Source organism: Zonotrichia albicollis, chromosome 1 (assembly GCF_047830755.1).
Source record: "Zonotrichia albicollis isolate bZonAlb1 chromosome 1, bZonAlb1.hap1, whole genome shotgun sequence".
NCBI classification, from domain to species: domain Eukaryota; kingdom Metazoa; phylum Chordata; class Aves; order Passeriformes; family Passerellidae; genus Zonotrichia; species Zonotrichia albicollis.
In genome coordinates, this window is record NC_133819.1 from 42,545,182 (window position 1) to 42,573,064 (window position 27,883).

General features: G+C 39.2%; 1 protein-coding gene across 1 annotated transcript in view; it reads right to left on the bottom strand.

The window, feature by feature from the left end:
- Nucleotides 1–27,398, bottom strand: part of SNRK (SNF related kinase) — a 40,032-nt gene extending 12,634 nt beyond the window's left edge. Inside the window, exons 1-4 of the mRNA XM_074539261.1 lie at nt 27,067–27,398; nt 16,620–16,717; nt 14,611–15,304; nt 11–152 (exon numbers count right to left, since the gene is read on the bottom strand). Coding sequence (XP_074395362.1) covers nt 11–152; nt 14,611–15,199 — 731 coding nt within the window. The 5' untranslated portion in view covers nt 15,200–15,304; nt 16,620–16,717; nt 27,067–27,398. The remainder of the gene's footprint in view (nt 1–10; nt 153–14,610; nt 15,305–16,619; nt 16,718–27,066) is intronic.
- Nucleotides 27,399–27,883: the final 485 nt, after the last annotated feature.

Below are 27,883 nucleotides of genomic sequence, written 5' to 3' on the forward strand. Positions count from 1 at the left end.
CTCTACTTACTCTTTACATTCTCTGGACACGTGAGGTGGCACCGTATATTTGCAGTCCATTATCATAGTCAGAGTTTCACTGTCATTTGCTTCTTGGAATGGTGGTTGTCCACAGACTAACATGAACAGGATGACCCCCAAACTCCATATATCTGCAAATATAAAGTACATATTTTAAAAACCAAACTGTTGAGGATACAGACATAATTACCATCCAACCCATGAAATATTCTTAAAATGCATACTGGGGTGATTATTGCACTCTTCATTATGAGCATTACTTATGGAAATCACAATTCCACTGAGTACAAAATACAGTAGTTCCATTGCTTGACAGCTTTTACAGTTTTTGAAGGGGAAAAAACCCAAAATTCATTACTTCAAGGATGCATAACAGTTTGAGATGCATTAACACTTTTGACAGCAGTGTTAAGATAAAGCTGAAAATAATCTGGTCACTTAGAAGGCAAGAATTCATTACCCTTTTGATAACAAGTAGGCACAGGTTATTCAAGAGATTTGAATTCAAAGCACATTCCTTTCTCAAGGACTTGCATAAACTGTTCTCTGTATTGTTTACATGCTTCTCAGAATCACAGAATCACTGGGTTGGAAGAGACCTTCAAGATCATCAAGTCCAACCCATGCCCTGACACCTCAACTAAACCATGGCCTCATCCAGTCTTTTCTTAAACACATCCAGGGATGGTGATTCCACCACCTCCCCTGGCAGACCATTCCAGTATTTTATCACTCTTTCTTCAGTAAAAAACTTTTTCCAAACATCCAACTTAAATTTCCCTTGGCACAGCTTAAGGCTGTGTCCCTCTCGTTCTGTCAGTTGCTGCCTGGAGAAAGAGACCAATCCCCACCTACTCAGTGAGGTAAGAAATCACAAAGAAAGTCACTTATTTCAATAAGACTGATTTTGCTGTTGTCCTTTCAATAATGTTGTGTTCCTTTAAAACTTGGAACTTCCAATAGTAACTAAATTAGTTTATGTAAAACCAGCTTCTTATACCAATGATATTTCAAAGTGTGGAGTAGTGGGTTTGGGTGCTGAGGTTTTTTAAAAAATATCCAAACACAACAATTAACAGCTATTTCTACTACACTCTGGGACTCTTCTTGTTTCATTCTAATTCCTGTTTGTGTAAAATAAACATTTAACAACTCTCTTGCTCCCCAGTGGAATGGCATACCGAAAGATGAAAAAGAAGCACTTTGGGGCATTGAAGCCCTGTAGTTGCTTTCTGCTTAGTGTAATAGCTAATATTTAGTTCAAATTCTTATTAAGAGCCTGCCTAAGAAAAAATATTCAATGAGTGTCACTGCATTCAATAAAGGAAACATAAATATTAAGAAATGCATCATATAGCAGAAAAATAAATAACTTGCTCCAATATATGGTTAATAAAATCTTCATGATCTTAAACTTCAGCTACAACTCCATGCTCTGGGAATTTCAGCAGCAATTTTGGGTCTTAAACCCTTAACACGTTACAGATCTGTACCTAGGAAAACCAAACAGCTGAGAGATGACTGGGCAGGCACCTCCCGAGGAAAGAGGGGAGAGCAGCCAGCAGTGATCTGGGACACAGAGCACACCAGCTTTTTCCTGGAATGACTTGCAAGAGGGATCCACATAAACTACCTACTCAACTGCATCTTGTCCATTCAAAATACTCAATGTGCATTTCATGCTGAAGGATGGCTACAATTTGATTTAAGAAAGTAAATCACACAGATTCATCCCTAGAACAATTACTCATTTTCCTAGTTATGACCTATTCTTCTTATGGTTTAGCTGACAGTGGAATAAGAACACTACATGGTAATTTTCTTTAGAGCTCTAATTTGTTCTAAGTATACTGTTAAACTCTGACAATTATTGCATTTCTGCTATGCTCACTAGAGCCTCAATCCTGTAGGTACTCAGCATTTTGAGGCTGCTACACCATATCATGCATACCTGCAAATTCAGCATGATCATCACCATGTTTACAGATTCAGTAAGTATTTTACTACTTAAATAACTTGAGGCCAGAAAGGCGATGTTTAGGAATGCAGGACTTTAGAAACCCTCACAAGACAGGGAGGCCAGTTTCACCTAAAAGGTTCACATTTAATTTTGTAAAGTTAATTGTTGTCTTTCTGCTTGTTTAGTTTCCATGCAGCCAAAAAGTTTAGGTGTATTATCTACCTCCCGTCACACAACAGATTACATGAGGTTTTTACAAGCACAAAAGACAGGTGAATTTATGCATTTCTGTGACCAGTCATCTTTTTTAACTTTGCCTAAGATCTATGTTCTGATTTGAACTATCCTAGTATTCTGCTCAATACTTCCCCACAACAGAATAGAATGCTTCATGTGTTCTTTCACCATGAAGTATTTTACAAGAGTCCCCACAGTATTCATTATTACAAACTACATTTGCTATAATAAAGCAATACATACTGGCTAAATGTAAGCCAAGAGAAAAAAAATGCTGGGGAGGGGAGCAAACTAATTAAACTGTTAGTTAAAAATAAGCATATAAAAAGTTTATACAGAAGGAAAAAGATAGCAGTGTAAGAAATCAAGCTTAAAAACAGTAAGATAGTCCTGAGAAAAGGACAGCAACCAAAGATGAGAATTAAAGTTCCATGAAATTGCCATATACAGAAAACTCTACCAGAGCTTGAAGTTTCAACTGCACTGAGCAGATGCTGAACCTACAGTTAAGTATTTTCCATTACAAGGCAGCCTCCTAATTTATTTTTTATTTTACACACATGGCTTCTTCTCTGGGCTATGCATACACTTTGCTGTATTTCGATTTGAAAGGATATGTGTAGTAACAGGTGCTGTTTTAGTTTTCCAAAAGTTATTTAGATAAATATGTATGCACACTTCGTAAAAATAAAAAGCCCTTTTTAGAAGCAAAACCCAGCTGATTGTCTAAATGCAAACAAAAACTCCCAAACCACTATTGCTTGCTATTATGCAATGTCCATTGGATATCAACCTTTATGTTTTCACAAATAAAACAGTAATTACTGATTAGCCAGCACATAACAGAGAATTTTGTGTATTTTTTCTTTCACTAGTTACTATATTTTGTAGTCTGTACCCATAGGTCTTTCCAGATAAGAAGAGGTGCAAAAATTAAAATGAGATCATTTTAACACAGCTGTATGAAAATAGAATAAAAACTCTGGTTAATAATGAAATATACATCATGCACTGAACTGCTACTGTGTTTCACTATATCACTAATTCTGTTTAATGCAAAAAATACAGACTAAAAGGGCATAATGTGTATGCAGAAAAAGTTTTTTAGAAACTAAAAACAGTGCTAAATACCATTTAACCACATTATGGCACATTATGTAGATATTCTTAGCCTCTCAGTGAAGAGCACTAGAGCAGCAACAACTACACTTTACCTCACTCTTACAAACTACAAGCAAAGCTTGCTATTATACTTTTCTGACAAATGTGTATTTTGTTATCCTGCCAGCACAGCAGATGTTTATTCTGATGTGAGCAAGAAGTAACACTGGACAGAAACAATTACATGGCTTTTGTTCTCAGCCTATTTTTACAGCTGCAGCTGTAAAAAGATCAACTTCACTGCACCTACAGCCAAGGTGACTAAAATGACTCAGCTTGTGGTGTCATGGACAAAGCTGAGCAGCCTCAGCAAAACTTAAATGCCTACTAATAACCAGGACGCAAGAAAAGAGTATGCCTGAGAAATCTAATCCACATGTAACATTGAAAAATCACTGGGAGGCTTAGTGCAGACCCTGTTATGTCACACGACAGATGTCATCTTAGCAACACCTTCACAAGCCCTGCAATACCATATTACAGCAAGCCTCTCATCTCTGGAAGCAGAGCCATTTGGATGTCTGCAGGTGTACTAAGAGAACACATTCAAGAGTTCTGTCCTGCCCCTTCACATGCAAACTCTCCAAACAGGGGTTGATTCCTTGTCCCTTTTCTTGCCACAGCTTAACCAGACCATATCAATTGTTTGCAACTCCTCATGCAACTAAAGCCAACCAACCAGATGACTGATGCAATGCCACCTTTAACGAGGCTCTTGTTAACACAGCTGCACATTTTTCAGTCAAATTCAAAATTCAAAATTTTGAAAATATACTGCAAAAACACTTAAATGTATAGCTCTGTTCTCTAAATATACAATTTTTGTTCACTCATTTAGTGTAATAATCACAGTTAATTTTGGAGAATTCTTCTACTCCAGAATAGTGTAATCTAGCTGAAAGATGCAGGATCTTTAAGTAGGGTTGTCTTATAGAAGTTAGTAAAGGATAATCAGAGGTTACTTTATGATATTTACCAAATTTTATTATTTCCCCAAGCAATACACAAAGCCATACACAACAGTGTTCATTACCAGAACTTTGTCCTGTCATAATCAGTGTCAGTGCCAGTTCTAGATTTGAGACCCTTAATTGAAGGAACACAAGGAAGAGAAGGGTTACAGAGACCACCCTTAAAGTGCAGATTCAAACAATCATTTTTCACAATTTCAAGTTCTTTTTCTACTCTTAGTAACTAGCAATTAGCAGATGAAGGCTTTATGGAAACTGCTTATTTCTGCCTTTCAAAGGTCATCTAATGTGCGCTCTTTAGAAAACTGATGGAAAAGCAGGAATTAGGCCCAACATGCTGCATGCATTTAGCATTCTTAATCACCTGCAAAACTTCAAGTTGTTATAGTAAAGGAAGGCACAGTTCTATTCTGCAGTAGACAAAAATCAAGGTGTCTCAAAAGTCCTGTGAAGATCTCAAGATATAATTTAGCCTTTAAATTGGTTAACTTGAAATTGTCATTGCTATGACAAAGAATAAAATAAGAATAAAGGCAGTAGTAACTAGCTGCAGTAGAGAATATATTTTTTTCTTTTCCAAGTCATTAAATAATCAGAAAAGGACCATGAACCATGACAACCAGGGCTGTGTATATGCAACTTCCTTGCATAATATGAAGTCACTGCCATAGAAACCAAGTTACAACACTAGCTGTCTGTGCTACGCCTGTCTTGAACACGGGGTGGTCAAACATCTGTCACGTTCAAGTTTGCACACTGCACAAAGGTTATCCATATTCATCTGCATCACCATTTCATTGGCCACTTACTGCTTTCTGAAGTTTGTGATTTATTCCTAAAATAAGTACTTAGGACTTCAGCAAGTTACAACTTAAGTGATACCTTCATATTCCCTCAATTTCCTACTGTTCCTCAGTCAGACATTTGTCACACTTTATATATGCTATATGAACTTGTGATTTTAAGCAATGAAAAATCCATATTCATTTTGGAATAGACATATTTGCATTTACATACATAATGTAAATTGAGTCTACGTACTGAAGTTGTTTATTTCAGACCTTGATGGGCAAAGGGTTGATTTTTTCCCTCCTAACTTAAATTTAGAACTGCTTAACAGTTTACAGTGTATATTGCTCAGCTGATAAGATGTATGTTTCTACATAAAGTCTCTTTCTTCAAACGTGATTTGTAATATTGAGTAAATTTAGCCAGGTTTTACAAATTTCTCTTCACATGATTTACTGTAACAGCTGAACATTATAGTTATTTTCTACTAGGAGCCACTTAAGCTAAAAGGAAACAAACCCACTTTTATGGAGATGACAGAGGTGTTTACATGTTTATTTTGTCAACAAACAGACTGGATAAAAGAAGGGTGGAAATGGACCCCAATTTCCAGGATTATGGGCAGTCTGCGTTAAGGCACTGAAGAAGGTTCCCCCTGCTGCTGCTACCTCTTTAGAGCACATTTCATGAAGAAAGCCAAATCCATAGAGACCTGCTGAATGCAAGCCTTAGAAGAGAGTCAACACACCAGCACTTCAATACCTAGTTCTTGTATGCAAAGCTAAATAGGAAAAACATCTATGTGAAATCATCAGTATCTCTGCACTCTGGGGATGTTCAGGGCTGGGGAACAACTGAGACCTGCAGACTGCTCTTTTGAGCTCAAGACACAAAAACCCCGAGGTGAACTACTTCATGTGGATTGGAGGGTGGAATTGTGATGGGCTCAGGAGCAGGTACAGGCTGGCAGCTCACAAGGATAAGTGGCAAGCATGCCTGTTACAAGCTGGAATTCAAGAACCTGTTCACAGAATAGGCTGAGGGAATATGAATGAATACTCAAAGTATAGCACAGCTTCACAGAACTGTCTGAAGAACCAAAACACAATTTAAGAGTAAAAATTCAAATGACAGGTGAAACACTGTAGAAAATGAGACTTCTACTAAAAATAGTGATAAAACATTATATACAACAGTACAAAAGATAAAAGCTGGTATCATACCAGTGAATCATTTGAATGGTGCTTGTTGATATACTTGTGCTTCTAAAAGAGAGTATGAGAAGTATTTCCACTCCTGTATAAGCTAAAAATCTTTAAAAGCTGCAGCCCTTGCATAAAGTCAGTAGTGAGAAGGTAGAGAATAATTGTGAAAAAAAGAGTTCAGCATTTCTGTATATCACAAGTGTTTTTACACTGGCATGTGCAAAGACTACTGAAAAATCTGGAATATGCTCAAACTGGACCAGTAAAATTTCAAGTGTAAGAGTAAAGAATAAGGATTACTTTTTCAGAGAAAATCAGTTTTTAGCTGATTTAACTATTCTTTCATGCTTTAATTTTTAATGAAAAAGACTTTGAATAAACTCATATATTGACCTCTCCAGTTCTCAGAGAGGCTACCATCTGTTAACCCAACTTTTTTCGTCTTTCTATAATGGCATTTATTTTTCCCTTGCTGAAGGCTGAGGAAGAAACCATCCACAATCAAGGCTAACATTTTTTAAATTAACATTCAGAATGGGGGTTTTGTTTTAAAGCAATAAAAATCCCGTCTATATTACTATTAGTACACATAACAGACAAGAGCATGAAGGAAAATCTTTTCCTTTCCTGTCCCTCCAAAAAAAGAGCATAAATAGCAAATGGCATTTAGCAAATTATTTCCCTAATTAGATTATCTGTCTGGTGAAACAGTCTGTTCTAAGTTATCTCCCTTGACTAAGACAACACAATCATCAGTAACTAAGTCATATCTTCAGAAGTGATTCCTGTTCTCATTCAGTCTGGCAGCCAGTACTCATTCTCTGGAAGCCCCAGCATAAGGAGGACACGGAGCTGCTGCAGGGAGAAGGCCATGAAGATGATCAGAGGGCTGGAGCACCTCTCCTTTGGAGACAGCCTGAGAGAGTTGGGGTGGTTTAACCTGGAAAAGAGAAGGTCCTGGGGAGACAAAAGAGCTGGAGAGGGACTTTCCACATGGGCATGGAGTGACAGGACAAAGGCTGACGATGACTTTAAACTGAGAGAGGGCAAGTTTACATTGGATATTTGGAAGAAATTCTTCACTGTCAAGGTGGTGAGGCACAGGCTGTCCAGAGAAGTTATGGATGCCCCATCTGCTGTCAGTGCTCAAGGCCAGGCTGGATGGCACTCTGAGCAACCTGCTCTGGTGAGAGGTTCCCTGCCCAGAGCAGAGGGTTGGGAATACATGGTCTTTAAGGTTCCTTCCAACTCAAACCATTCTATGATTTCATGATTTTTCCCTGAAGTCCATAGCATGGGTTTTGCTGGTTGAATAAAACCACTAAAATAAAAACAACTGGTTTTTTTTAGTTACTAATACATTTCAGGTTTCAGTATTTTAACAGAAAATATCACCATTGAAAGGTCTTACTGAACACATGCATTCCTTTCTTCCAAAATAGCCTGTTTTACTCCAAATCATCAGTTTTGCATTTAAAAATATATTCTATCTCCTTTGATATATGTTGGTCAGCCAAAAAAGTCACTGAATCTATATTAAAAAAACAAACTAAACCAACATTTTCTGCATGAATTCCAATACTACTCCTCCAGAAAATAATTAGCCAGAATAAAACCCAATAATAATTAGTTAAAAATAAAAGGAAGTTTTCTTCTTTATAAAATATGTTTTCAAAATCATTGGACATACCAAAGTCTACACAGCACATACGGCTATTGCACATGTTTCACTGCAATGACTTTGTTATTTTTTTGGTATATAAAGATAATTTGCTTCTGGTATATTAAAAATTCTTCATGATTTTGGATGAACTATCTTTTCCTACACATTTTAGCTGTATAATGCATAATTTGTACTTTATTTAGAAAAAATTAACATCTGAATACAGCTTTACACATGAATGCAAAACTTGGGCATCTGGTTTATAACTAGGTAGTACACCACTGATTTTGGTCCCACCAGATCTGTGTTGCCAAATTAGTCAGCCACAGGCTGGAAATAATTAATCTGAGTATATATTTGAAAGATAGATGAAATTAAGCTTCCTGGCTGTGGAGATGTATTCATCATAACGAAACCTTGCTGCACAACAGCAGCTTGAAATACTATGAAAACAGTTCTCCCATGAACAGAGCAACATGACTGTATCTCTGTATTTAAATTACAGTTTAGCTGATATAGCAGTAACTGAAGCCTATCTTGACTGCGTCTCTGTAGTTTCACTTGGATAAATTATTCTTTGCTTCATCCAGCAGTTTGCTGGTGAATGCATGGAAACTTCTGCATAAAGTAATCCAGAACAGAACTTAAATTATACTTGATAAATATTAACTTGCTCAGATTTACTGAGAAGTTATCAGGGTCACAGATTCCCCTTGTTCATTGCAGCCCATCACATCAAAGCTTCACTTCCCAATGCAAGGCTCCAATACTTGCAATGTAACATCCTCAATTTTAAGCACTAAAAATAGTTTCTGGTCAGTACAGTAATTAGATTGATGGGAAAAAAAGAACCAAAGGATAGCAAACTGCATGAAAACTGAACTCCCATTTCATTAAAAATAAACTTCACTATTTGCATGCAAGAACATAAATACTTTGTTATCCTCAAAACTCTGACTTTCTAAAAGTGTTCTACAACCAATTCGTTCTGTTTGCCCCTTCTAAAAAGTATAAAAAGTTAATTTCTGATTTGACTCAGTTTTTTCAGCAGTATGATGAGACACACAGCAAAGCAAAGTTAAGCAGAAAAGCTTGGCCACTAACACCAGTACACTAGAGAACACAGCAGAACAAAATACACCTAATGCATCAGTTTCTTCTGTTTTGCTTCAAATAACATTTGAAGCCAAGAACTAGAGTGTACAATTCTCCTAAAAATAGACTGGCAATGATGATGAATTTCAGTCAAAAGAGTTTCTCTTACACAGAAGGTGGAAAGTAAGTGAGCCAGGCAGAGCTGGTATTACCTAAACTTCCTAACTCAAGAGACAGGTCCTACCCCTCTCCCCCAGAACTCTTCTCCAAGGTCCAGATTCCTTCCCTTCACTTCCTGTGCAGCACCTCTTCCACTCCATCCTAAGGGAACATGCAGCTCTGCTAACCTGGCAGAAGTTTAAGCTTGCAGAGAGCAGCTTTTCTGTCAGTTTTTGGCTTTCTAAGAGTTTTCTGTCAAGTTAGCTGCTAACAGTCAGTTCATCAAAGGGCCAGCCATGCAGCAGAGTGCAGCACAGGAGAAGGGGTAGCTCTGCACTGATGCAAGCAAAACAGAAGGGGAGGCACACCTTATACTGGAAGCAGCCAAGTATCACAACACTTTCAGAGCCCTTCCAGCCTCAAGATCATTCCATACTGTATCTAAGTATAAATGATCTGAAGTGCTGAAATATAACGACAAGGGAGATTTTCTAAACCAAACAAGCAGAGAAATGCTTCTAATTGCTGAGAACTTGGCTATAATCTGATTTTGAGCATACTCAAACTCCAAAATGCTGCCAGGTATGCTCAGTTATTCAATATTGTTTATGATCTGCAAGTATCTTACAACCTTCTTTTTTATTACCAGTCAGTCAAATCTTATATTCAGTAGTTTTTTAGTGCAAAAGGTTACTGTATATAGCCACAGGTTGACATTAGTCATTCAGTTTGAGAATAAAGTGTTATACACACCCAGGAACATCCAAACCAGCTCCACACAGGCCACACAGGGTCACTGGGGCTAGCTGGCTATGCTCAAGCACCCTGTGAACATGGCTGAAGCTTGGAAACACTAAGCACACTCCAGCAATACTATATTTAAGTAAAAAGCCCTTGCAAATGCTTGATGCAAAAAGGAAAGAAAAGAATTCCAACAGACACAAAGTGGGTCTAAAGGCAGTGTATCACCATCTCAGGAAAGCAGAGAGTCTGTATAACAAGGCCCGTTTCCTTCTGCAATCAAAAACACATGACCAGGTAATGAATGCGTAGTTTTACCATACTGACAGAAGATATCCAGGTCTGAGTTGTGCAAGCCCCTGTCTAACTACTAAAGCAGCAGAAGTTATCTGCAACTTCCAGGGCAGCAGCAAGCTGCATTTGGACTACAAAGTGCCAGCTGAGTAGCACTGAGCTACAGCAGCCATAATATTCTCGGTAGTCGTGTCTTTTATGAAGAACATCTTGCCACCATTCTCTGTGTTGCTGTGATGACAAACTGCAATGCCAAGTAACTGTGATGGTAACTGCAATGTTATTTGTGTATTACAGTGCTTTCCTAAAGGCCAGTGCTCAACTGTGCTTTAGGAAAGCACTGTGCTCAAATATACAAAATCCCAATGCTACAATCTGAATTTGCCCATTTTTTATGCCCAGAAGAATGAATTTACTCTGCAAATGTTTCCATGCATTTGCAAAATACCCAACTACAATAACATGAACTTATCACAAGTGTCTATGTCTTACTGTAGCCTACACAGCACTTCACACACACTTTGTAGAGATGCCAAGCAGTTAAAATAGAACCTGCCCTCCTCTGAAAGAATCAACTCATCTAAAAAACTCCAACTAAATTTTATCACCTAGGAAAGAGGCAATTTCTATTTATTTAATGATCCAATTTCTGTTGATGGTGGTAGAGCAAAAGGAAGAGTACTACCAGAAGTACACAGTTCTTTCGCATCTGTAGTTATCAGCTTTTAAATACTGATGGAGCTCATGGTAGCACACCACTGCTCTAGACAGAACTCTGATCTAAAGCAGCACATCCATTGATTTAGGAAATGAACTTTATGTCCAACAACAATCCTCTCACTTTGATTGGAACAAATTTTAATTAAGTATGAAAAAACCACGGGAAATTACAAGCAACAGAACTTCTCATTATCTAACTCACTCAGCTTTTTGACAAGCCCTGGGAACATATGATCATTGCCCAATATTCCTCTTGCATCATTTTAACTACAGCATTAAACACCAAAGGAAATGAGACACCTAAATTAACTAGGCTCTTTTCAAGTGTGCAAACTTTCAAGTGACATCACAAAGGGCAGATTAATCCTCAACTAGCTGAAACAGTTGTTTTCAAAAAGCAAGCTTTTCTATTCTCTTTATTAAGCATAAAACTGAATAAAGACTTGCCCTAAATATTTCAGTTGTTTGTTGAAAGAAAATGTAAATTATCTTCCTTTATATACCCATTCTAATATTATTCATAAGAGATCCAAAAAGCCACATTTGTGGCAAACTCTTTGGCCAAAAAAACCTCATCATAGACTCTGATCAGTTTTAGTTCCAATAATTTTTGCAATAATTTTGCATAAATAACATCAGGCATGGGGTTTTAAAAACACAATGAATGCGAAGGTGCTTTAATACGGACAGAGTGTAAGCAGGGGAATCCATTTCAATTTGTCATTTTTGTAAACTGAGTTAGATTTCAAGTGGTCAGATGCTCACAAGGGGGCATGACCATGTCACTGCACTGGGGAAAGCATGACCTCCTTTTTACTAAGGAATAAGTTTTTAGATTGGTTCAGTTGTAATGTAATTTCATCCTAAGTGGTGGAAGGATCTTTGCCACTGTCAGTCACTATTATGGCAATATTAATAGCCCCATTCAGCCAACAGCTGAATGAGCTCACAGCACTCCACCACTATTTCAAGCTATACACACACACCTTGCACATTATTGGCATCACAATATGCCTGATGAAATTTCTTTCTTGAAAATTTCTATTTTTGAATTTATACATACTCCTAGCCCACAAGTACAATCTCATCCTAGCATGAAAGTTTATCTTTCAAGTTTAAGAAAGGTTTGCAGAAGCTCATTTCTCAGTTACATAATTACAATTTTAGTGACAGATTTCCTAAACCTACATTTAAGATTTCTTTTGGGGGAAAGAGGGCTTTAAAAAAGGCCCTGTTTTTCCCCCCCATGATCTTTGTATTTAAAATACATAAATCATATTTAGAAAATTTGTATAGTGTATCTTACCTTTTTACCTATAGTTAGAAAAGTAAAATCCAGACCCTTCAAGGTCATAATCTTACTGGAATCTTATAGTAAATTTTGGTATTTTTACTCTAGTAACTGACAATACTTCAGAAAGATTTCATAGTGCATTACAAAGTGATGAAAAACGTGCCACTAAAATGTTAGGATACAACCACTGCAATTGCTCAACTAGGACTGAAGTTTGAAGTATCCAGCAGCTGAGACAGCATACTGGGGAATAAGTAAGCAAGAACTAACCATGGAGGGATATTTAAATATTCTCAGAAATAGAAAATAACTGGCATCCTTAGACACTAGTTAAAAGTTAAATAGTTAAATTTTTTCCTAATTTTTCTACTGTTCACATCAATCATATTAATGTGATACACACCATATTAACCAGTCCTCCCTCTCTCTGAATCCATTCAAAAATTTTCTTTTAGCACTATTCAGAAGCTTACCTCCCTAGTTGTTTACAAAGTCCTCTAACAAACATTATTACATTTATCATTAAGAGGTCCAAAGCATGATTTGTTAACTATATAATTCAGTTTGGACCATCTGGTCATAACACTCCTAATTCCCCTTCCCCCATTAATCTCCACACACCTCCTTTTTCCAAGCATCTTCAACTGGGCAGCAACATCAAAACCTAATTTTCTGCTCATCCTCCAAAATTTGACTGCTATTCCATTTTTCAAGAAATAATTCACATAAGGCATTGTATAACTTGTAATTAACAAATGCACTTTTCCATCTAGTTTTGAAGGCCACTGCTGTCAGTTACACTCATCCTGCAGGAAATTCTCAAGAGGAGATAAGAGAACACAGAAAAACTCAGGAATTAGGAGCTCTAGTTTGCCTCTAATAAAACCAGAATCAACTCATCTGAATCATCTGACTCCAAACAGAAATTATTTTGTAAAGTATCACTGTACCATCAACATCAATTTGCAAACCCAGAGATAACAAAGATCCAAATTTCCTAATTACAGCACACTTGGGAAAGTACTTTCAAGTCTGGAAAACCCAGAGTACAATACCTATTCAAAGACAGAAGCCACAAAGTGCTATTCAAATGTTTAGGCAAAGAACCTAAATATTTTACCTAACAGCTAAAAATATTTATGTTTAAAAATAATGCAAGAATTGTAGTTCAACAGTGTTCCTGTCAGGACACAAAATTAGCTGATTGTTCACCTCAGGAAAATTAGCAAAAACCTGGACAACTCTGCCTTAATTTAAACCATCACTACAGTCACTACTATAAAACATAACAAAACACACAGAGCCATGTACAGAGTCCTAATGGGTGCTATAACACCCATGAAAGTATCAGATAAAAACAAGAGGCTATTGACTACCAGAGGCTATTCTTGAAGCACCATTTGCAATTATATGTGCCTACACCTGCTGGGGAAGTGAGCGGTACCTCAACTAACAGATTTAAGCAATCTGTATGACTACAGGACAATATTCAGTGACCCCAGCAGTGTTTACAGCTATTCTAAAAAGACTCTAAATTACTTCTACTACCGTAAGCAGTAGACCTAAGAGAGACAGCAAGAGAATTACATGTAGCAGTCCACCCTGCACACTCCACTTTGCAGCTAGAAACATGTGGACTCATTTACACATTACTATTTCTTTTATCTTTTACACAATCAGGAGCAACTGAGAACTCATCCAATACTTTTGGTTCTCAGACAATGAAAGGGCAGAGGTGGGATAGAGGGAGCTGAGGCTTTCTCTAACCTAACTCCCTGTCTCCTCCTTCGATAGCTGAGTTAGTACTTGGTACACATGGCTTCCCACCACCTTGCAGCAGAACATGTAAGCAGCCTGGGCTCACAATGCTATTCTTACATGACTAAATTGAGCAAAGAAAGTCACTCGTGGCTGGGTGCAAGGGAGTGTGGGGTCTTGTCAAAAATAAATTCGAAACAGGCAACTTTTCAGAAAAGATGATGGGTTCTCTCTAACACAGTATTTACAAATATACTCATTGCATCCACATTATTATTAATTTTAAAAAAATAATTGCAATCTATACAATTGCACCATTTCATACAAAAATAATTTTAAAGCATATTCGAGAATGTTTGAGTATATCCTCTAAACAGAGCTGCTCCAACATGACCTCATCCACAGCTCATCAAGGTTATATTGCTTCTTGCCAATTAGCTGCCTTCCATATTTGGCATTATCTTGAAACAGAACACAGAGGTACAAGATCATGGTATTTATGTTTATAGATTACTGGTTGAATTCAAAGCAGACATACATACCCACTGCTGGTGCATCATATTCATCCCCAAGTAAAATTTCAGGAGCAGAATAGGCAAGAGATCCACAGCTTGTGGTGAGCTTCTTTCCAGGCTGAAATTTGTTGCTGAAGCCAAAATCAGTCAATTTCACAAGTCCTTGTTTTTCAAAGAAAACCACATTCTCTGGTTTTAAGTCTCTATGAACTACATGCAGTTTATGGCAGTAGGATATAGCATGAACTATTTGAGCAAAGTATTTTTTTGCCAGATCCTCATTGAGACCTTCCTCGTGTTTCATGATGTAATCAAACATATCTCCGCCATCCCCTAGCTCTAAGATGAGATAAAGCTTTGTCTGGGTGTCAATCACTTCGTACAGCCGCACAATGTTGGGATGCTGCACTAATTTCATGCACCTGACTTCCTGAAAGAGATGGCCAGTGGCAAGAGTGTCCAGTTTGGTCTTGTCAATGACTTTTACTGCTACTTTTTCACCTGTAAAGACATGCCGAGCAAGTTTGACCACAGCAAAATGGCCTCTGCCCAAAGTTTTATCCAAGTCATACAATCCTGCAATTTTTCCATCATATCCTCGTTTGAAGCCTGCCATTCTGTTTCAGAAGATGAAATAATATTTAAGCTCTTTGGAAACGTGGTATTTTCATATAAGAGTATCTGATGCAAATAAATAGTCCATAATCACTGCCAAGCATACCTAAAAACAAAGAGACAAGATTACATACTTGTATAAAAGTAAGCAAAATTATTATCCTGTAATTACCCCAGGTTACATTAGCACATTACTACAGAACTATTACTATTTATGAAATCATGTTCAGAAATTTTTGCAAAGGATTTAGTAAGGCAGGCTGTGCTAACTTGCAGATTTCTGACACCACATTATCAGTATGCTCGAAGAAAGTGAGTTTTAACACTTCAGTAATGAAAACTTGTCACAAATTTAGTGGCCTTCATTGTCACGAGTCAGAAACATTTCAAGCAGCACTTGAACTCGATGTTATAAAGACTGTTAAAACTGGCAAAGCTGAAATCTGTACCTTTTCCAGATATACTATAAAACAGCTGGGCAGCACAGAATATCAAGAGGAACATACTTAACACATCCCTTTTTTGGCACATCCCTTCATATTGCACATGAAACACCTTTAATACAAAGTTCAGATGGCATGACTTGGGACTTTTACCTCCCCCTTTTTAACAGCTTTCTACTTAGTAAAGTAACATACAATACTTAATTGTGTTACTCTAATTAGCTTAAGCATTATCAATCAATACTGTAATTACAGCAAGGGAACAAAGCTTTGAAGGCTGAAATGAAACATTTGGGTTGGATGCACTCAGTGGTAAATAAAACTTGTTGGTAAATATTTTGGCTGAAGTTACACAAACTGGTGATAAAAAGTTTGGAGGTAGGCTGCATATGCTCATCAGGCCTGGGAATGAGTGAGGAGAAGGGGAAGAAGAGTTCAGCTTTTGTGTAGTGAATTCCTGCTTACCAGGTATTTGGCATTTAAGCAAACAAGACCAAACTTACAAAATATTCATATTCAAAACTAGTTTTGAAGGTCTTATGTCCCATTGTCTTTTTTTGTTTTTCCACATACAAAACCTACCAGAATTTTTCCTGTATTAACTTAGATTGAGGTTTAAAAAAAAAACTGTAGCTATCAAAAAGCTAACCATTTCTCCAACTTTGAGTACAAAGCAGTTAGAAATATGAAAATTAGATGGCTCATTGCCAACTCTAAAATACAGAAAAAACAGCTCTTTAGAATATATTTTCAGTTTCAAAACTGAACTTCAAAAAGAAAAACTTTGAAAAGGAAGCTGGCAACCAAACAGCCCCTTACATTAGTTATTCTCAAGTTGAAATGTAAGCATTAGATTAAAAACACTCCCTGCTAAACAAGTTATTTCACAGACAGTGAAACTAATGAACCTGGTTTCATATGAATTCAATTACAAGGCTGGGGGTCCTATGAGGATTCTGTGATGTTTAACAAGCTCACCTTACTGCTTCTCTCAGCTGGAGCCATGGTACAACCTCTTCTCTATCCAGCTGTCTGCTTCCACAAAACCCATAGAATTCAGTTTGAGACCTCCACGCCTGTAAAATTTGAATGAAATCAATTAACTTCCAAAACGTCATAACCCAGACAAGGAACAGGGTTAAGTACAACAAGCATTAATACAATAACAAACAAAGTAAACATTGAGGTTTGGGGTTTTGTGTTTCTTTAAAGATAGTCATCAAGCTTCAACAAACTTCACTGGGTTTTGTGTTGCTGTATGCACCCTTTTATTCTGCTACTAAGCACTATGCTTCACATGCTCTTTCAAAAACCACTCCACTAGAAGATGTTTGGCATATCTGCTTCCCAACACTTCACAAACTGCTCATCTTACAGAGCTTCCCCTACCATTCCCATGTAACAACATCCCATCCTTATTCAAAAAAGCACAAAACTGAATTAAAGCAAGCTACATTAAGCGAAATGCCCACTCTCCTTCCTGGTAGGAACTATTACAGAACGCATAGGGAACATAATACAATGGCAAATACAACAATAAACAATAAAACTCTCCTTATCTTTCAGAGACTCAAAAACTTCTTTACATCTGAGAGCAGTGGGTTTGTGTTTAATAGCACTTGATGGATTCTACTCCACCCCTCCCTGTGAAACTGGGCAGGTGCTTTATTAAAGCATGTGAATTTTTAGCATCAAGAACATACTGCAGCAGAGCTGACTAACTTAACTATGTGCTGTGAGAAGAACCACTTCCTCTTGTTTGTTTTTAATCTCTTGATAATTTGTGCATCTTCTCATTCACCATCTGTTCCAAAACAAGAACCATCATACTCCATTTACCTTGCCTCAAGCAACTCAGAATTAGTTTCCTTCCTTCCTAGCTTCAACTCAATTTTGTTCTAATCCTAGTCTATAAATCCTTTTGCAGAGGTTATTCCACAGGCTTTAGCATTCCTCTCACCTATCTCTACTCATTTTCTGGTTTGTTCTATTCTACTTTCTTAGGCCATTTTGAGGGTTCTTTCACTACTACTGCACACTAACAATGCTTCCAAGCAATACTTTGCTTTACAGTTGTGTAATGTTCCATCATACTGACCTAACCCCAAAATGAACACTAATGAAAACCAGTCCATGTACATACATAAACCACCTAATCTTAGCCTGTATGAAGCAGAAGGGGATATATTAATCAGCTGTGCCCCATATGGTCATGCAACTCCAGAGTCTCACTCCTGGAGAGATTGCCAGCATTTAAAAAAACCCAACAACAATAACAAAACCCCACACACAAACCTGCTTTATAGTACTGCTGTCTCCACAGCATCCTAATCTGACTCCTAACTGCTTCTAGATTAAAGAAATTAAAGGGAAACTGGAGCACACAAATTAAAGACAGCTTGTCTGAATTCAACTGCAACACTCAGCAGTAAGGAAAGATTTATGTTCATTACTTTGTTCACTTGGCACATTCTCAACCATCATTGTACAAGCTCAACAAGTGATTCAACTTTAAATCACAGAATACACATAAAAATCAACCTGTCAACAGAATTCCAGCAAAACCCAGTTACAGTTAAGCAATGGAGAAATATATCAGAGAGTAATCAATAGGATAAGAGCTTACAGAAACGGAAGATAAACTATGTTTACTAATGTTGCAGCCCCATTAGCTTTAACGAAATTAATGCAAATTCATAAACAGTTTAACTTAAAGTCTCCACAATAACAGACCAACTAACCCTTAACTCTGTAGTTTTAAAATAAATCTGCATAGATGAAGCTCCTACCGCTAAATACAGAGATCTCAGATGTAACACATGGTTGGAAAGTACTAAAGTTTAGAATTGTTCAGTAGTAGGAAGTGGATGCAAAAATGTCACAGTGTATATAGATGCAAGCCTTGGTTACAATTTAAATATGCTATCTAAAGGAGCACAGTTGCCATACCAATACATTTCAGAGCAGTTTCTTTTTCTCAGTTTCTCTTAAGACTAAGAAAGTAGAATTTTGACAGTACTTAAGGATCCACTATTTCAAGCTTGAGCCTCTTTGAGCCTCTTTGTTGTTGTCTCCTTAGTTACAACAGTACAACTTCTGGGGCTGACTACAAATGAAACCACACAAGCCTCTAGTTTTGCCATGACCCTCCAAAACAGGATTACTTTTAATGATGGATCATTTTGGTGATCCAGTTTACAGTGTGATCTCTTGAACATTTTCCCAAGTGAAGCAATTCCAACTAAAGCAGACAACAAGCAAAATTTCCACCAGCCACATGTTAACAGCAAGCCAAATGACAGCCTGCAAAAAAGCATTTAAGACAGCTATATCACAGAAAATATTTACCTGTCTTTTCATTCACATTATGTTAAACCCCTGATAAGTTCATCTTTCAGCATTAGAGTTTGGTTTTTCTAGTTGGTGAGTTAACTAACCATTAGCAGCGCTTAATCCACGTGGCTAATTATGGTTCTAAAAATACATTTTTCCCTAATTATACCAGAACTCAGCTACGCCCCCAATACTCATTTTATGCAGTGTAGACATTTACCAGTAAATAAATTCAGAACAGATCCTTCTTTCCACAGAAGCTTATGTACCTATCCCACAAAACACTGCAAACAGCCCCTAATGGAGATCTGCAGGAGCTGTTTTGTAATATCACATGCATCCTATTAAAAAGCTTAGCAACAGCATTGTGATTCAACCATCTTTAAAAGATGGATGAATAGATCTGTTTAGAAAAAGGAGCATGTTTCAGAGACACTAGTTTTTCTTTAAGCAATTCACCCTATTCAAAAAGTTTCATTAGATTACACACTGCATGTAAGACCAGCCTAGTTCATCTTACCCTAATGTGTGTATTAGCTTACTTTAGAAAATGAAGCTTCACGGTCCCATTTAAACAAAATGTTGAAAAACTATCAATGCAAAGACTTCCCTGCATCATCAGTCCAACAGACATAAAAGCTGAAGTAATCTTCACTGGGACTTGTCTGTCCACAGACAGCTAACCATTCCTGTCTCCCTTCACGATAAATGGAGATTCAGTCAACACAGATAAGAGTCTGTGATAAAACAAATTGCACCCTAAAGCAGATAGCCTAAGAGATCAGATGAATCATTTTGTAAAAGCACATGCTTTCATTTTCTGTAACAGGAGTTTAGAATGAATAGTTCAGTGGATGCACACATTACATACATCCACCAGAGAGATTAAAGTTTTACCCTGCTTCTCCTTTTGCTCTCTTATATCTCAGATAAGTAACAGCATCTATACCAATCATTTATTTACTACATAATTGTATGTTGATGGTAAGACTTATGTTGATCGTGTTCCTAGAAATACAAAATCTGATATACACAGAATATGGAGATTCAGAAGCAATTTTTCTTTCACTCTGAAAATAATTCGTACAAATCATAGGAATCCGAGAGCAATATGAATAACATATTAACTCAGTAAAATAAACTGCAAGTATAATTATTTTTTTTTTCCAATATTTCCTCCCAATTTTTTTCTGCCATCCTAATGTAAGGTGTCTTTACAGGGTAATCTATGAACCTTTAAAAACAGTTTGTCTTGTTATTGCATGACCCACTACTGGCACTGTTACAGCTTTACTTATGTATCAACCTGCCTTCCCCCTGAGGACTTTTTATCGCCTTTCCTTTGGTATAAGGGAGCACCAATGCACTAGAAGCAGCCAAAAGGCATTGCCAGAGTGATGTGAAAAACCACACTCAATGCATATCACATGGCCTGAAAACTTGTCATTATGCAACTCCTCGAGCGTATTTCAAACTTCTGAAGCTCCTAGTACCCTGTATTTCTTGAGTATTCAAGACTCACTATAGGAGTCAGTACCCCAGGAAAGTGTATTCTCCTTCTGTTTGCATACAGGTGTCATGATCCAGCCCTTCTTCCTCCACCTTCCTATGGCCTTCACAACTACCACTCAAAGGTACTCAAAGAAACCATGGCAATCTACACTCACCCTACAGCCAAACATTTTGTACATGCAGCGTTTTTGGGGGGGCAGAGGAAAACAATTCACAGAGGCAGCAGTGTTACAACTCAGCCAGTATATATGCAATGGCCTCTAAAGCTTTATTTTCTACTTCATGTGACTGCACCACAGCATACACACATATCTTCCCTTCCACTGATGACAAACCCTATAAACTCTCCTGCTCCCAGTGAGTTCCGTGATAAAACACTATAGATTTTTTTCAAGGTGCACATGCACTTCTTTCATTTTCCTGTTAGGCATCAGGGTCCATGTCCAGCCCTTACTGTGTTACTGACATGTCAAGATATATCAGGAAACCTCTCTACTCTCTCTACTATTCAGCACTGACTACCTCTAAAATGATGAAGATCATGATGAAGAGTTATCAAGTAATGCTGTGTTACAAGCATAAAAAGAAGAATTAACCTGCAAAACTTAACTGTACTCCCTAGTTTTAAACAGTCTGTAGAATTTTGCTTTGAAAAGATACAAGAGGCATCAATTGCTGATGAAGTTTCGCCATTCTAAACATTTGGGAAATCCCTAATGAAATGTGTTTCATCATTTTAGAATGTATTGCAGGCATTAGAGCTACTGATGTCTAGACTTAACTCTTCTTAGTATTGAAGTACAAGCAAAATGCCAACAAGAATTCTTCAAATCTAAGGTCCATTATTCAGTAAACAGCCAGCAGCAGAAATATTTGGCAGGTCAATAAACTTGGTAAAACATTGCTCCTGGGCCAACAAAATGTTGGAGGATGGGAAGGGCAGCACTATTATAGATTTGAGAAGAAAAAAGTTACAAACAGAATTTCATAACAGAAAATGATGAGAGCCTGCATGACCTAAGAGCAGGACACTTTGAAGTAGATCAAATGCATGAGAAAAAGAAAATGTAAAAGATACAATGCAGGATTCTGGATATCATCAATTAAAAAACACATTTATTTCTTAGATAAGGAATTCCCAAACTTTCAGATCTACAGATTGCTGTCTACCATCTCTTTTCTTAAGACTAGCGCAGTAACACCAACCAGAGACAATATAAGCTTTCCTCTTTCACGCAGTTAAGCTGTTGTAAGTGATCTTCAGAGCACTAGCAAAAAGCAAACTAAAATTTGAGAACTGTGTTGTAGAAACTCCACCTAATAGTTGGTGTGAGAATCACCCTCCATACAGACAACTTAGGAAGCCACTGGATCTGAATTGGTCCTTCAAGGCCTCCCCTTTACAAGTCAAGAATGTTTATTTCCTTTTTCTTTCCAAGCAGGTGAATGAGAAAAAACAGAGGCTACGCTGATGTACAGACCCCAAAGCAATAGTAAGACAGTACCAGTGGGATGATGATTACATACTAGACCCAAAGTTATTAAGAGGACAGAGACTGATGGAACTATGAGCCAAGACTAAGACTGATGGAACTATGAGAGCCACTGACAAACCCATCGCTGGTAGTTCCTGGCACTGGTTCCAATTGTGAAATATGTTAAAAGCCCAAAGTACTTTCACAACCTTGCTGATAATTTGCTGCAGTTCACAAGGTACTTTCCATTTCTAAGAGGAGGTATTACACAAGACAAATACAAGTTGCCCTATAGATTTAAGAACTCAGCAATAGCTTTACACCATTTAAGGTCCTCACACAAGCCAAAGCTCCAAGAGCAATTAATCTCATGTTGTATCTGTTTTCCTCTTATGCCTTCTCTCAAAGGCCAGCCGGCGGTCTTTCATTTTTAAAGAAAAAAAGGGAGACATTACCCTGTTTACATACCAAAGGCTTCAGCAATACAGCACTTAAGCTCTGAAGCTGCTTCTGAAGTATTACTGTATAGAAAAATACCAGATCTTCCTGAATAGCCACGTCTCATAAATTATCCTCTGCACAGTAGTGTGTGATAATGTCTTTTAAAAGTACTTATTCCATGTTTTGTGATATCTGCTAGTACTTTCTTTCTATATCTGTAAATCAGTTATAAAACTTTGTTCAGACCCTGTGATGCCATAACATATAGAAAAATTAGTTTCAGCTGATAATCTCATGTTTTGCAGTTCCCACTAACAGAAAAAATTTTCATCAACTACAGAAAATTTGCATGGATATCTTAGTTACAGACATTCGTACATTTAAGCAATCCAGATCTGGTATTTCTGTCAACAATTGTATAAGCAACAGAGATAACTCATGGTCGTTGGACGCCCTAGCACAAAATTATACTTTTCCAAGCTTAACAAACAGTATCCAAGTAGATTTTTGAAGATTTTCAATATTCTAAATCCCATCATATTTTCTTTTTTTTCTTCTTTTTTCTTCCCCCAAAATAGCTAGGAACATGAACTGATGAAGAAATATTTTACATATCAGGTGATTCGTGATAGTATCACTATCTTTTAGACAGCACACTAAATCTTTATATCTAAGAAACTTATTGCAGAAACTTTGCAGAAAGCAGATAACTCGATTTCTCCACCAAACTAAACTCCTTTAGAGAAGCTGCTTCATCTACTCCATGTTCATGAACTCTCAGAATTGTTTCACCTTTTTCCAATGTCTACTTATTAACATTACCACATAATTTTGTCATGCCAGGCAGTGCAGCTAAGACCATTAAGAGGAGCTCTAAACATTCTGCCATTAATCAGTGAACACTTCAGTGTGGCATAACATTTCAATGTTAGCCCTGTTTTAACACCTACATCTTTGTTGTGTAAATTCAGAACCACAAACATGATTTTCTTCCCATATCAAGGGAGGTGAAAGCATCACACATCATCTCAAACACAAGTGTTCAGATGCAAATATGTGTGCATACCCTTAGTACCTATTACAAACAACAATAATTGCTATTAAATTTCTTAATATCTTCAAGGTCAAATATCATATAGTTTTGTTTGATTAGCAATAAATCTGGTAACACAAAATTCAAGTACTGAATTGACTTAAGTTGCCACTATGAGACTGGTGTTTTCCATCTAAGATACAAACTGCTTAAATCTTGACAAATATGTTGACTTCAACCAACAGTTACTCAGTTTCAATACCTTATTCTCTTTTATAGCATCCCAAATTAATCAGGAACAGCCAGACACCTGAAATTTGCCACGCTTTAACATGAACTAAGATTATAATAAAGCCTAGGCCATCATCTCTCAAGTAAAGTCCAGTCAGTAACTAGATAGTAGTCAGTAACTCCTTTTTCTGCAACTTTCTGCTGCAGAAAAACCCACAATGATACATAAAGAAAGAAAAGAAAACAGGCTGTCAAATACAGTGTAACATTTGTGTCCCAGCACAGTTGTAGAAGATCACTGTAACAGAGGGATTCAGCTTTTCAGAAAGTGAACATGCACTGTTTTATACTTTGCAAGTATAATTATTTCTCATTAAAGTTCTTAACATCCGTGACTCAATCAACTTATGTGTACTAGAACTCCGCCAGGGTGAATTATCCTAGAGTTGTAAGGGAATATACGTTTTTTTCAAATCCTCTTAAGCTCTTACATAATACTGTTATGTGTATTAAAACAACAGGTACTTTACATTATTATAGCAGCTGTAGCATTCCAGTTAAGTGCTTGAAAATAATGTGACACAGAAGATGGGCAAACCTCAGAGGCTGCTAAAGTTAAGAGCTTATAGAATTTAATATTACTATATTCATCATAAATGGCAGCTCAGCTCTATATCCCTGATCTGAACCACGTTTCATTGATTCCTTATTTTAAGACACAATCATAAACACAATTAAGTAGGAATGGGCAGATGTTCGCCAATAAGTTTCACAGCCACAGCATTTCAGTGAAATTTTGAGAATCCAGACAAGGAAATACATTATTTCACAAGAGACACATTGTGAGGAAAAAATGTAGCTGCACCAGGATATTGTGCCCTTGAAAGCAAGGCAGGCCAAGCAAGACAAAGGTGCTACTTTGGCATTACAGTTGCCAGTGGGATAAAGGGACAATGATACACTGAAGGTGTAGACTGCAAAAGAATTATTCAAGTATGAATCAAAGGCAGTTAGAAGGGACCAGGCTGGTCAGAACAGTGCACAAGATGACTGCTGCAAGTAAAAGAATATCTGCTGTAGCGTATTAGCATGCACACCCTTAACATGTTATTTCTTTAAAATAATCAGAAAGCAGACTATTTATTACAGTGCAACCACCCACACCACATGGCAGTATCAGTTCTCATAGCACAATGTTTCAAGGAACACCAGTAACCTGTAGGGTGTCCCATGCTCAAACTGTACTTTCTTGCTTCTCAGTTGGGTAAAATGACAACAAAAACCATAACACAGTAAGTACACTAAAGATGCAATTCTCCCTTTTCCCGGTTTTTGATGAAAGCCTCAAGTGTGGATCATAAAGATGCTCTTAAAGGAGCCAGATGAATGTGCTGTTGTAGATGCTACCTTGCCTACCAGGCAAAGCCCCAGCAGTCAGGTTAGCTTCCTTTTCCTATCACTTGAAAAAAATATGTCATCATTCTACCACCTTTTTCATAATTTAGGATATTCAGGAAAATTAAGAGACAAGACTGGACTTTCTCCCCCTTAGTTTTTATTATTAAGTCCTCTAATCTGGATATTGTATGCACTAGAAGTCAAAGGGGCAGACATTAGTCTAAGTAAACATTTTGACATGTTTCACAAGGTAAAATTTGACTGCACTGTTTGGCAATGATTGTTAGTTCTTACTTGTTTCAGATTCCTTTGAAGGATCAGCAATAGTACAAAAACACCCACAAGCCAATTTCCCACTATCTGTGATATATCTGCCAAAAAAGTCCCAGGATTCCTTAACTCAGTTCCTAATGGTGCATGCCTTAAAAAAAATGCTTAACTGCAACACAATAAACATTTGCTAGTGAACACTTCTATACAGATTTCACTTTGCAGAGATTCGTTAAACTGGTCCTTCCCCAGAGCCTGAAGATCCAAATATATCCACAATAAACAACTCCAAAAAAGCAGCAGATATGACTAAGTAGCGACTGCACTACAGAGGGCAGGCGTAAGCATATTTGCATGCACTTCATTCATGCTAGATGGCTGAAAATCATACAATACGCTTCAGCTGCTCCAGGAACTGTAATGGTACCACCAAAGAAACGACTGCTTTGCCCTCATCTGCTCATAAAAAGCTCTTGGAAGTCAGATGATCAAGAAGAAACTATTTATGAATAAGCAAAAATCCAAAGCGTGTATCCCATATAAAGGTTTCTCCTTCACAGGTATACTAGCATCTCCTACCAATAAAAATATCCAACCTGAAAATAGGTCACTTTTGTCACCAACCATCCTCTGGCCAGTGCAGGGGGTTTTGCCCTAGTGGATGATCTCCAACACTTTACTCAGACTACTGAGTAAAACCCTACTTACTAGAAAAAAAAAAAAAAATAAAAAAACCCCAAACCAAAACAAATAAAACCAACCACATGTATCTGCTCTTCAATTATTACCACGACGGCACATCAACTATTTTGAAAATCATCTTCCACTAATTTAAGCACCTGAGTGCAAAACTCACCTGACAATAAGCACAAAGACCCCTGTGCAGGACCTTGCTAGTTATTCTACCGATTTCTACACTAATCTCTAGGCAGTGAATTGAACGTAGTGAGTGCGCTGACAGCAGCACGGCACGTACTGACAAAGAACGAGGGATACTTCCAGCCTCTGTGAGGAGGGGCACGCTCCAGCTCTGGGCACAAGGAGCCCAAGGCAAACCTGTTGGCTACGCACCGGCTTCCGAGGGGCGAGATGCACCGTCATTCCCCTAAAATGCACCCGCGGCCGGACCCGAGGCTCTCGCCTGGCTTGTTTATTTTATTTTCCCCTTCCCGGCAGCACAACACGCGCGGCGGGGCCGGCGCGGGCAGCAGCAGCAGCGGGGGAGTGGCGGAGGGGCCGGTGTCACCGCGGTCACCCGCGCGGGGCCGGTGTCACCGCGGTCACACGGGGCCGTGCCGCACGGACACTCCGCCGCGCCGGGGGCACGCACGGCAGGCTCCCGGCCGCCCGCCGTCCCTGCGGAACACCTGCATCCCGGGAGCCCGCTGTCCCCGCAGGAACAGCCGCGTCCGGGGAACCCATCGTCCCCGCAGGAACACCCGCATTCCGGGACCCGCCGATCCCGCATGAACACCCGCATCCCGGGAGCGCGCCGTGCCCGCAGAAACAACCGCTTCTCCCCTCCCTTCCCCGAGCCCTCCCCTCCAGCCCCGCCGGCACCGACACACCGACCTTCGGTGGCGGCCGGGAAACGTCCCCTCACCGCCTCCTCCTCCCCCTGGGCCGAGGCCGCCATTGGGCTCGGCCGGCTCCGGGAGGGGGAGGAAGGAACCCACCACACCCCACCGGCCCAGCCCGAGCCGAACGCGGCCCAACCCCGCCGGCAACTTACTGCCCGCAGCGGCGGCAGCGGCGGCGTCTCCTCGGGGCGCCGCGCCCCGCGCCGCCCCCTGCATGGGCAGCGCCCGCTGCGACTGCCCTCGGGAGCGGCGACGGGGACGGGGAGCTCCGCGGGGAGGGAAGGAGGGACAGAGGAGGAGACGGAGAGGGTCCAAGAGCCCAGCGGGGAAGGTCAGCGGGGCTGCGGCGGGTGGCGCCCCTCGCCCGCGCTGCGCTCGGACGGGACCCGGCGCTGCGGCCGCTCCCGCTGCGCCTCCGAGCCGCGACTGACAACAACGGCCGCGGCTCGCGCGGGGCCGCGAGGGGCGGGGCGGGGCCAACGCTCGCCCGCGCGCAGCTGCGCCTGCGCCGCTCGGCGGGAGGGGATGGGAGGGGAGGGGAGGCCGCGCTCCGAGCGCAGCCGCGGCGGGGGCCAATGGCGGCGGCGGGGCTGGGCAGCGGATGGGGGGTCTGAGGGGAGCTGGACCGCCCGGTTCGGTCCGTCCTGGGTTCCAAGGAGGTCCTGGGCAATTCCCCTTAGACATGGGAAAAAGAGCGGAGGGTGAAGCGCTGAAGGTCGGAGGTAGAGGGTGAAGAAGCCCGTGCGTCCGCCACCTGCGTTGCGGCGAGTTGACGGCGCCCTGTCCCTCATACAGGGAGGGGACGCTGGGCTGGAGGGCTGCTTAAAGTCATGAAAGGGTCAGGCCTGTGATTCCTGGGTAGAAATAATAGAGTATAAATGAGACTACAGCGACCACAGAATCAATTAAATTGGGATAAACTTCTGAGGTCATCCAGTCAGACCCGTGACCGAACACCACCGTGTTAAC